Genomic DNA, 12011 nt, shown 5'->3' with positions numbered 1-12011 from the left:
AATCAAGCAGGTCCAACTCAACTTATGATGCAACAACTTACAACAGAAATACTAGTCCCAATTGAGGACTACTTGTAAAATGTTAGAAAATGTTATCTTCCCAATCATTAATTTAACAATCCCCTTGAACCTAGCTGAGCTACAAAGCTTGCACTCCAGCAATAGTTTTCTAATTTACTTTACAATTTTAACTAATATCCATTCCCTTTAACTGGGAAAAAAAATCTTTTCTTGGAACTCTGAAATAACCAAGTTTTCTTGCCAGGATCCAATAACTTAAGGATACCATGGAGACCTTCTATTGGTCGCTTCATTTTAATGCATGGAGAAGACAAACAATCACACACCTTTGGAAGTGTAATGGTAACAGATTGCAGTGTTTCTTTTTGTTTGTTAAACGCCTTCCTTTCTGCATCAGAGAATTTCATAAATAGAGCAAATCTGCTCCTGGACTATTTTGCATTCCTTCCATTTCAGCCAATGTTGATTTTGTCTGAAGCTTTTACCTGGCAGAACTTCGATCCTCCATGTGTCTTCAGCTGTCTTCCTACCAGTGGAAGAGTATCATGAATTTAACAAGAGAAACAAACTGACAACAAAGATGTTGGGACAGAATAGCCTTCAATTTGAAGAAAACCGTCTGACCAGAGAGAAAGAGGGTACTACCAAGTTTTCACTTCTTGCTGTGACTAAACAATTTGATGATTGGAAAGCATATTTACTCCTAAAGATTTGCATATGTAATGCATCTCTAAACCTATCTACCAGTTTACAGTGAACAAGATGTCAACTGTTATTTATGCAGTGCTACATGTCATCTTAAGTGTAGTTATCCCATCTGCTAATCTACTGGTAATCATTGTTGTCTGTCGGTTGAAGAAGAAGAGATCAAGCCGAAACTATGTCTTCATCCTCAACTTGGCAGCTGCTGATCTACTTGTGGGTGTGATGTGCATTGGAGACGCTTTGGATGATGCAACAGATGCACCGTTTGATACAAATTTGGTTTTTTGTCTTATAAGGATCTGCATGAGTATTACTCCTTGTATTGGCTCTATTCTCACCTTACTCCTGGTTTCTCTGGACAAATATTTGGCAGTGAAACTGCCCCTTCATTATCCCTCCCTTGTGAGCAAGAAACGTGTAATCCTTTCTCTTGTAGTCCTCTGGGTTCTTTCCTTCTTGGTAGGACACATGCCACTTATTTCTTCAGGATTGCGGCAGAACAAATTGAAAGGTAACTGTGGACTACTGTCTGCTGCCAAAAGTGATTACCTCTATATAATTTGTTTTGGCATTTTCGTCCCTGCTTTGTTGATCTTGGTGTGTTTGCATATCTCACTAGGAAGGATTGCCTATCTACAGCATAAGCAGATCCAGCGCTCTTGCTTGCATGCAGACATCTCTGATCATCTCTGTTACTTCAAAGCTCTAAGGACTATCCTTATTGTGATTGTTTGCTTCATTGTATTTTGGGGCCCTTATTATGGGACTGCCATTGTGAAAGCTACCTGTAAATCCTGCAATCTGAGCCCACTGTTGAGGGAGTTTTTATTCCTCCTAGGAGAAACCAATTCACTGATAAACCCATTTGTGTATTCATTGTACATCAAGGATATAAGGACTGAATTTGCCAGGCTGATGAAATGTAAGGGAAAAGGACAAATAAAGCCATGTAAGTCTATTGCTTTAGAAATGGCCAATTCCAACTTTGGAATCTGAAATGATTTATAAAATGGAATTAATCTGATCTAATTTCTGCCTCTTCTCCCTTCAATAGTTTTTCAGATTATAGAACAGTATGTTCAATCTCCAGTACAGGACAGAGAAAACTAAATAAGCACAATTCTGATTGAGAGGTTCCTCTCTCAGCCATAATTTGATTATTTGAAGATAATCAAAGATGGGTTAAATTAATAAGTAAATATTGATACAGTTTACTTGAAGTATTTTAAAACTCAGAATACGGTGGGAATCTCCTATTTGTCTTCATGTGGGTCTTTCAGAAACCACTGGTAATAGTCATAATAGCATAATTGCTCCCAGTGTAATTTTGAATATGGTTTAAAGGATTGAAATCTATATTGTTTAATTAAATCTTCTGAAACACCTGAAGCAGGCATGTATTTAAATCCCTTTCTTTAAAATGAGTTAAGAGCTGGTCATTTTCTGATCCTTTCAGTATATGCCTGTTTAATTTCAAAAGAGTTCCAACAGAAGACTAATTTCAAATTATTTGGATATCCCTGGATTTCACTTAAACTTTGTATTTGTGAACTAGTCCATGAGCAAAAAAAAGCGCTTTTCAGTCTTAACTACTCTTGAAAATAGTGGAATATTAAAATGAAGCCTTCTGTGAGAACTTTTCTGAAGTACTTATTTAGAAAATATGTTGTCTGTAATGTAGCATTAATTATGTTAAATTTATGTAGCCATTTATTTCTGTGATTGAGAATTCTCTTCCATATGAGGTCCATTTGCACTTCGTCTGATTCTGCTTATTTAGCTCTACTGCTATTTCAGAAAGCATTTAGGACAAGTTTATTACTTGATAAGACACATTTTGGGGTGGGCTTTTTCATGGTTGTGTCCTTTGCAATTTTATGTTTTTATTCATATGGTTTCCTGTTTATAGTTAGCTTCCCTAGGATTGATTTTGGGCAGTTTTTAAGTAAATATAGATGATAAACTAGGATGAAAAATGAAAAAGAAACAAAGCCTCTGCAAATTACATTTAGATAAATATTGAACTTCTCATACCAGTCCATCCCACTCAAAAACAAATCACATTGATTTAAATGAAGCTTACATCTAGGGAAGTATCCATAGGAATATAAAGTACTTATTTTGATGCATAATTGTGCTTTTATGGTGCCTTTTTAACATAGATTACTTGGTACAGTTATTTTGGTGAAAAGAAATGGAAAATAAGTAACAGCTATCCCAGCTCCACTTTTTAATTATACAGTATGTCCTGCAACTTTTGCTGCAGTTTTACCATATTACTCAATTACATTGTTTTAATATCTGTCTACTGCTCTGAGGGCATAATTTATTATACACATTTGTTTCCAATAGTTCATTAGCTCACAAAAGGAAAAGGAGACAGCAGAAGATAAAGAATACACATAGTGTTTTTTGTCTAAAATTGGTTTGTAACACTGCCTTAATTGGATGATGGTAATAGCAATAGAAAGCGCTTCTATAAAATCATCTATAAAGTTGAGGATTCATCATTACATATATACATAAATGGAATTTACCTATGCTAATAGAACCATTGCAAGTCATGAAATGGGGGTCCAGTGATCATGAAGAATTTTATTGCACCTGAACCAGTTACTCATTATTTTGAGATTCTGGGATGATCTAACTGCTGTACTAATAGTTTTTCCTTTTTACGATAATAACTGTTCCTATTACTTTTTGCAGTTTGGATAATAGCAGCAGCAGCATTGTATATGGAAAGTTTTATTTTTTGACCCCGGAACATACATCCTAGAAAAGAGTTTCCTCCAAGTAGTAGATAAAGCTTTGTTAATATATCAAGACTAGGGTTATTTATCAACAAGACAGCATAGTTATAAAATAAACTTTTCTCCTTTATTGTTTTTACACTTAATAAAGGTGCATTAGGTATTCTCCCTAAAGATGGATATGAGTCTGAGTAATGACTGGATGGTTTGATTTCAGACAGTGAGAACAACAAATCTGTTTTCCAGAAGCTTTTACCATAATCTTACTTGTAATCTGAAAACATGACAGTGGCTGGTAGGGTCTAATTCCATCCAGATTATAACTAAATGCAAGCCAGTGGTTTAGGAATCCTCTTCCTCAGCCTGCCCATTGTGTTTTATTTACTATTTTGCTTAAAGACGTGTGGAGAAATCAAAACTACAGAGGAATTTTGTGGGTTAGTCTAAGAGTATGGCCTTAAAACACAATTTTTTTAACCATAGCAAAATGGATCTAAAGTTTTATGAATAGTTATTGCATCCTATGACATATAATTCAACTTTCTTACTGAAGTTGGCTTCAAATTTATATTTTCTGTTACAAAGAACATTCATGAAGATACCCATATATATTTTAAGAATACATAAATATTAAATACATATAAATTTGCTTAGAGAATTCAACAGATTAATAAATATTAAATATTTTAAACAAGTGATATTTAACACACTGTTCAGGCAACATCAACAATCAGCTGTTGATCAAACTGGTGAATTTAGTTTTGCCATTATTAACTTATCTAGAGCACAGCCTATTTCACATTCTTTACAAAGATATATTAACTTTGAAGTCTGTTTCAAAAGAAATGAAGGGATCTCCAGTTTAGTCCACCAGTCACTAGCAGGAAAGTCTAAATATCCATTCAGTTTAGCAAAGATGCGAAGAATCTTTAGTCTATTGGCGAAGAGCAGAAGGTCATCTTCAGCTACGTACTTTGGCCATGGAAGGTGTTCAGCAAGTGGCTTTAAGAAAAAAAAAATCAGCGTCAGTGCATACCTCTGACTAGCAGAAATTCAGTGAGTTGCATAGGAATGAAAGCAATGTTGCAATTAATTTAAATTATGTAAAATGGCTAAACAGATTAATTATGTTGGAGAACACTAACTTGATCAATTTTGAGTAAAACTTAGGTTTTTGTATTTCCCTAAATGTTTTCTGTTCGTCCAAAACATTCCATGTTTTGCTTAATTGTAACTTGTAAGGATAAGTAAACATTCAATTCCTCTGACATGTACCTTCACTTTGGTTCCTACATTAATTTTTGCTTGTTTTCCCATTGCAAGAAAAGAAATGGCAATTTTATCTTGCCCTAGTATTCTGACACCAACATTAAGGTTCAAAGATAGAAAGATGGGTTTAAATGATACACGGGGATTGTGCTTCTGTAGATTGTTGGGCCAAATCCATGTTTTCACTTTGTTGCCAGCTTGATCTGAGTAATGTCCTCCTCGAATAGTAATATTTATCCTACAAGGGAGAAAAATACATTATTTGTATATTTGAACCACAAATCTTAACATATCCTATATGAAAATTATGAAGACAGGTTTAGCTCAGTTATGATCCACCTGATTGATTGATTTCCCTTATCATTTCAAGCAAATACATAAAAAGGGCTTGTAATATGTAATTGTTTCCAGAATGGGAATCAAGTTACCCCATTATAATGAAATAGTGATATTTTTATTTGTTACAACATAAGCTTCTTACAAAATGTTCAGTTGATATATATGAAGTAGCCTGAATAAACATACAAATTACATTAGAGAAAAGTAAATTATAAGCTGAGGTTAGTGGACAATAAAATGCAAACTAGAATGTGACCATTCACAAAAACAATTGTAGGTAACTCAAATCATGCTTAAGTAATCTTTGCAAACTACGGTTAAAGCATTGGCAAGAGAAGACTGAATTAACATGCCTTCTCAACAGCAGTAAAGCAATATGATGTTAGCAATCACACTTCAGAAATGACTTGCAAATTTAGTTTTTGCAATTTCAAGGAAAAAGCTAGTGAACAGAAAATTACAGCATGATGAATTTACTATTACTTGGAGTTGCATTTTCTACAACTTGAGCATGGTTCCAGTCACAAAAGGGTCTTTCTAGTAATACTGCAGATGTTGAAGTAATGGAAATCCTACCCACTAAATATGGAATATTTAAATACTTAAAATATGAAATACAAAATCCACAGCAAAAAATGAATATTTCTCTATAATTAGCTCACCATACAATTTGGTTTGGATGATAACAAGTTCCTTTCCCACAAGAGTCAAATACTGCTTGGATTTCTGGCTTCTCACGCTTATCTTCTTGGACTATACAAATGTATCCTGCATTTTCATCCTTCTGTACAACAATAATTGCCAGATTTCCAGATGGATAGCTGTACATGTAGCTAAGGTCTTTTCCCCTACTTTACTTGCTTAGCCATGCTAGCTCATACGTATGAATGGTATAGTGGATTTCTGATTGGGGGGAGGGAGGATAATCTTGGTTAGCATCCTCTTTTTCCATATGTTCTTAAATTCATTCCTTGGTTCTATTTTGCTGATGTAGCATGAATGTTCCATCTAGACAAACAACAAGTAATCTTAAAAAGAATAGATTTAATTACTTTAGAAGTAGAACTAGTATTATAGTTTTGTACCAATATCAAAAACTCCCTAATTTTGCAGTGGTACAGGAATATGGATGATATTTATACAAGGAAAATGACTACTTCACCAGGGTGTAACTTACAAAACAATACTTTTGGATTTCTAGAAGCCCAAGTTTGCCAAGATTTTGATTACAGATTAAGTTTCCCAGTTTGATTCGAGGGACTCATCTTGGTCTTGCAAATCACTTAAAAATTCAAGATAAAGGTAGTCCTTGATTTATGACCATTCGCTTAACCATTTAAAATTATGGCAGGCCCAGAATGGGTGTTTCATAGCTTGTAAAGCAATTCTGTACTTAGTAAAATGTGGCATTCCTTCTCTCGATTATGTGACTGCATTTTGAGTGCTTGGCAAGTTGCTCACCTGCTCAATTGTAGCCTCCCACAGTCAGATGACTGCAATTTGTGATGTTTTTTGCTGGTTTCTAGCAAAAAAAAAGTCCATTTGAAACAATGGGTTTGCACTTATGACTGAAGTGTTCACCTAACAATACCACATTTGCTTAATGATTGCGGTGATTTGCTTGACAATTACAATATAGTAAAAGTAGATGCAGTCATATGGGTGCCTCGTCTTATAACAGAAATTATTTACGGCCAGAAATCTAGTCCCAATTGGCAGTTGTAAGTCAAAGACTACTTATCCTGAAGTCCTGTAATATTGCAAGAGACCTGAACTACCCGCCTTTCCCAACTTGTCCTCTCCCCATTTGGATGCATGAAGATCCACTACCAGACTTTCAACCATATTAGGTGGGGAATTCTGTGTGATAGAGTCAACAAATCTGAATGGCTCCAATGTTGAAAAAGGCTACTTTATGCATTCTATTACCTAAATCATGAATTAGGCTCTAGTAAGACAGTGTAAATCTTAAGTCTTAAGATGATTTTAAAATGCCTTTTCCATTTTTCAGCAGCAGAAAAGTTTGTGATTATGTGTGTGTATGTGTGTGGTGGGAGTATCTCTATAATTGCCAAGATTCCAAATACCACCTGATTGTGAAAAAAAGAATTTGAATGTGGAAGGGTTGCTTCTATTTTGCTAAAAATAGCCAGCTCCCAACACACTAGTCTGACTTTATGACATCAGAAATAGGATGGCAGGGATCAGTAGGCAGACTTTGGTACTGGATTATTGTGAAGTTGTAGTCTTGCCTAGTCTTGTCTCCAACCCTGAAGAAGAAATCCTATGACTCCTGTGCTCACGGTGCTATAACATTTTCTATCTTAGCAACTTTAAGTTGTGAGGACTTCCATCTCTTAGAAACCTGGGAGTTGGTTCACATCTCGTAAAGATGCCAGGAAGGAGAAGCACTGCATTAAAGGTTTAATTGTTGTAGGTCAATGCATTTTAGATGTTCTATTCTTAACTGGTGATTGTTGTATATTAAGACAGCTATAAAGTAAAATAAGATCACTACCAAGCATAGCAGGGACAGAACACTAGTTGTGTTTGTCATCCTGAAGACCTTTTGGTAACCTTGCTGTAGATTATTATGCTGCAGCCCTCTGGCTCTGATCCAGTTCTATTGAACACAGTATGTCAGAAAAGGAGTATGTCACAAAAGGATACAATATTTGTGCAGTGCCGTCCGGAAACATGGTAAGGAACTTCACACCATTTTTGTAGTACTGTTGTATGAATTGGTTTTTCACTAACTATTGATGAAAAAAAGAACAACATGCAGATTACAGTTTCCCCATGGAACTCAAAAAAGCAAGATAAGATACTGAAAGAGAACAATAAGGCTAGTAAACAAAAGGTGGTTAACTAGAAATCTAGCTTATTTTTATTAAAGGGCCATGGCGCACTACATCCTTTGCAATAGATACTGTTGTGATTCAGGGGCAGCCTGTGGGTTCGGCAGTTGGGTCGGACGATTTAGAGGAGGAGGAGGGGGGTGTTGCAGAGGACAGCCCTGAGGTTTCGCAGAGCCCTCAGCCAGGCCCCTCCCATCTGGTTACGACGCAGACCCAGCTGTGTGAGCCTGACAGCATGGATGAAGATGACGCAGGAGGCAGTCAATCAGGAGTAAACAGAGGAAGGCAATGGGGCACCTCGGAAGGAGGCAGAGAGAAGCCACGCCTTGAACTGTTTAAAAGGGGAATGTGTGGGAGGGCTGGTTTGCTGAAGGCAACCGTTTGAATAGCTCCTGTTTCATGGTTTGTGTTTTTGTTTTGCTCTGTTTGCTCTGTTTTATGTCAATAAATTTGGCAGGCTTAGTTCCACCCTCTTGCCTTTTTGTAAAGGGGTTATCCCTGCCTTTTCTGCAGGGCCGGCAGTAGGCTGGTACAGAACAGATACAGGTATGTTATTATGTAGACAAGTAGATAAATCTCAGTATGCCAGCAGCTAAATGACAAGCTTAAACCAAGAAAATAAGAGAGAAGATGCAGCTTACACTAAAAATTCAATTTGCAACTGTCCTATTATTGTCAGTAGTCGCTAGCAATGTTGGTCTGCCTCACAAGCACATTGATTTTTTATATGCCCCAAAAGATGCCACAAAGATTGGGAGGTATATCGTTTTACTTTAGGAGGAAAGAAAATGAATGGGCCCTCTTAACAAATAAAGCTATTTTTTGCCTTACACTTTAGGCAAAGTATTCTGGAATACAATTCCCATTTGAAATGGATTGTTTTGATTTTCCATATTGAAAGATTAGTTACAAGCTCATGTCCATGAAATCGGTTCACCATTGCTACCATTGCTGTTTGCACTCCTTAATTCCTGGGCAAATCCTATTTATTAAGAATATTTCAATGTAAAAAGAAAAAAGAAATTATTGACTTTATGGTGAAAATAATGCTATATTTACTTCATCTTTAAAATTCATATTAAGTAATCTTAGCCATTCATTGATATTAATCCCACGTATAATTGACATGGGTACATTAGGCACAATGCTTTGAAAGTTTAGCCCTCAGCTCTAAAAAAAGTTGCATATTTTTATGTAGGTAAAATTTTGAATATAAAATTCAAAAATTGCTTCTAGTGTATAAAATCAGATGTTTACCTTTCCACCTGCAATAGTGAAATCACAGCAAGAGATGCTGTATGTATTGTCCAGAATCTCTGCTTCTTTAATTACTGGTGGATAAATTCTTGCTGAAGAAGGTGTCTCTTGAGACAGGAAGAAGGAAATTGTTCTAAGCTGTTTATTGTCTACAAAATAAAATATTAAATAAGAATTAAATAATTAATTGACTGAAAAGGAACAAGCAAACTTGCTTTGTTGTAAGATTGTACCTAAGGTACTGTTAGGGGCGAAATGGCATTTTTTTTGTATAGTGGCAATGTTTTGTTTAACTGACATGAGTCTGAATGAATTTGGCAACATATACATCCAATAAATAACAATAAAGTAGTATTGGCTAGTGGAAGTGCCTATACAATATTTTTTGCCAGCAGAATTCAAATATTGGATCTAATAACTTTACTGTAGGAGACTCACATCATTAGAGGAAACTATTTTATCAACTGGATATTTATTAAAACCCTGTCCTTCAGTAGGAAGGTACAGATTTACTTTCAAAACCATTACTACAATGAAACCCAAGCAGTTTCAAAATTGTAGCAAAATATTGCAACATGTAATCAAAATCAGAATTAAAATTTACAATGATAAAGCAACACTAAAATAAAGCATTTATTTGTGTATGTTAACAAAGGGATATAAATGGGATCATCTTACATAAAGAGAAACCCAGAGGCTTCAAGGAAAACTCCAGGAATAACAGAACAGCCCTAATTCTTTGGTTCTGTTTTCATCTCAGCAAACGATATTGAGACATACTGGAAATGGCGTCATCAAAATGAATAGCTGGTGATGTAAAGACAGCTGTGGTAGGAATATGATTCCATTTAACAATGAAACCAAATACCCAGAAATGTGAACATCCTTCTGGATGATTTAAAGCAGAGACTTGACAGCCATCTATCTCAAATACTTTAATTTGTATCTCAATACAAAGCAGATGATTGGATTCTAAATGGTTTCTTCCAATTCCTTTGATTATTAGACAATCTTCTAGTCTACTGTTAATCCTGTAGCTGGAAATTGGTGGGGAACATGCTACAGAGAAATGTTTCCTTTCTCAATTGGCAACAATTGTTCTCATTTTCTCTATATATACAATTATTTTCTAGTTGCATTATAAGCAAAGTTGTGCTGAAACTCTGAGATCGATATGGCTCCCCTCCTGAATCAGTTCTAGAAGGTCTTAAAGACCTGCCCTCAAGTAGTCCTCGACTTACAACCATTTGCTTATTGACCGAAGTTACAACAGCACTGAAAAAAGTGACATGACCATTTTTCATATGACCTTTGCAGTATTCCCACGGTTCCATGATCACAATTGGGACACTTGGCAGCTGGCATGTATTCAAGTTTCAAGTTTCAAGTTTTATTTAATTTGTATACCGCCCTTCTCCTTGGTAGGGACTCAGGGCGGTTCACAGGGCATATATAAAAAAGACAATACAAAAATTAAAAAAGATTAAACCCATGCCCAGTTAAAAACAGTAATACAAATCTAAAACGACAAATTAAAACCCATAATCCCCCGTCAGGCCAGACCAGCCATTTCAAATAGGTGGGTCTTCAGGCCACGACGGAAAGTTCGGAGGTCTGATGCCGTCCGGAGCTCCACCGGCAGTTGGTTCCATAATGCCGGAGCGCCCACAGAGAAGGCCCTCCCCCTGGGGGCCACCAGTCGGCATTCCTTGACTGGCGGCACCCTGAGGAGGCCCTCTCTGTGGGAACGCACAGGGCGGAGGGGAGTTGATGCCGGCAGCAGGTGGTCCCTGAGGTATCCCGGACCCATGCCATGTAAGGACTTAAAGATTGTAACCAAAACCTTGAACCTCACCCGAAAGACAACTGGTAACCAATGAAGCTCGCGGAGCAAAGGTGTAACATGGGAGTACCGGGAAACTCCCAAGACAACTCTCGCGGCCGCATTCTGTACCAGTTGGAGCCTCCAAGTGGTCTTCAAGGGAAGCCCCATGTAGAGAGCATTACAGTAGTCAAGGCGAGAGGTCACGAGCGCATGAGTGACCGTACACAGGGCATCCCGGTTCAGATAGGGCCGCAACTGGCGCACCAGGCGAACCTGGGCGAAAGCCCCCCTATGTTCTGAACCAGCCCTCTTCTCGCACCCCTAATCAAAAGAAGAGTCTGGAAAGCGTCCAAGACCAAAAGGCTTCTGCCAAGTTTTAATTACACTGTTACAAGAATACAAGAGCTTGACTTCTCAAACGGAAAAGTTGCTTTCAGCAACCAGCCCCTCCCCAAACACTTCTTTTATAGAGAGCTCAGGGCGTGGTCTCCCTGTGCCTCCTCCCGAGGAGTCCCATAGCCTTTCTTTGTTTGTCCCTGCTCGTCTGCCTCCTGCGTCGGGCGTCCTTGAACAGGGCCAGCTGTGGGTCATCATCCTCCGCACTCTCGGGCTCACACAGCTGAGAAGAGGTTCCCGGCTGAGGACTCTGCAAAGTCTCCAAATCATCATCAGCCGGTTCGTTTCCCTCCTCCCCCACATCTGAGTCCTCCGATACATCGGACCCGGCTGTCGGACCCACAGGCTGGCCCTGAGTCACAACACTATCCCGCACCGCAGGGCCCTTCCCCCGGGTCTGCCGATCCGGATGCGGTCGGGATGGGAACTGTTCGTGAAACGCAGTCACCAACGCAGGGGCATGAACGGCGGTCGCGTCTTCCCATGTGAAGTCCTCCGGCCCGTACCCTTTCCACTCGATCAGGTACTGGAAGCGACCTTTCAGCCAGCGGGAATCCCTGATGCTGGCGACCTCGTACTCGGGGGTGCTGT

The 12011-nt window shown here is 37.9% G+C and overlaps 2 protein-coding genes across 2 annotated transcripts in view; one reads left to right on the top strand and one right to left on the bottom strand.

Moving 5' to 3' along the window:
• The first annotated feature begins 278 nt into the window (after positions 1–278).
• Positions 279–2401, top strand: LOC310640947 (glucose-dependent insulinotropic receptor-like). Its single transcript, XM_083363539.1, has one exon. It carries the CDS (start codon positions 784–786, stop codon positions 1720–1722), a length of 939 nt encoding a protein of 312 aa, XP_083219665.1. The 5' UTR covers positions 279–783; the 3' UTR covers positions 1723–2401.
• A 712-nt stretch (positions 2402–3113) lies between these two features.
• ERICH6 (glutamate rich 6) overlaps positions 3114–12011 on the bottom strand; it is a 37721-nt gene continuing 28823 nt past the window's right edge. Inside the window, exons 14-18 of the mRNA XM_083363481.1 lie at positions 9200–9348; positions 7755–7840; positions 5747–5905; positions 4752–4983; positions 3114–4478 (exon numbers count right to left, since the gene is read on the bottom strand). Of these exons, the coding sequence (XP_083219607.1) occupies positions 4218–4478; positions 4752–4983; positions 5747–5905; positions 7755–7840; positions 9200–9348 (887 nt within the window). The 3' untranslated portion in view covers positions 3114–4217. The remainder of the gene's footprint in view (positions 4479–4751; positions 4984–5746; positions 5906–7754; positions 7841–9199; positions 9349–12011) is intronic.

This window comes from Vipera ursinii, assembly GCF_947247035.1.
Source record: "Vipera ursinii genome assembly, chromosome: 5".
Classification (NCBI taxonomy): Eukaryota; Metazoa; Chordata; class Lepidosauria; order Squamata; family Viperidae; genus Vipera; species Vipera ursinii.
This window is presented reverse-complemented; position numbering and strand designations above follow the sequence as displayed.

Excerpts from the sequence above, each read along its gene's own strand:
- LOC310640947 (XM_083363539.1), top strand. The coding sequence starts at position 784 with ATGTCAACTGTTATTTATGCAGTGCTACATGTCATCTTAAGTGTAGTT.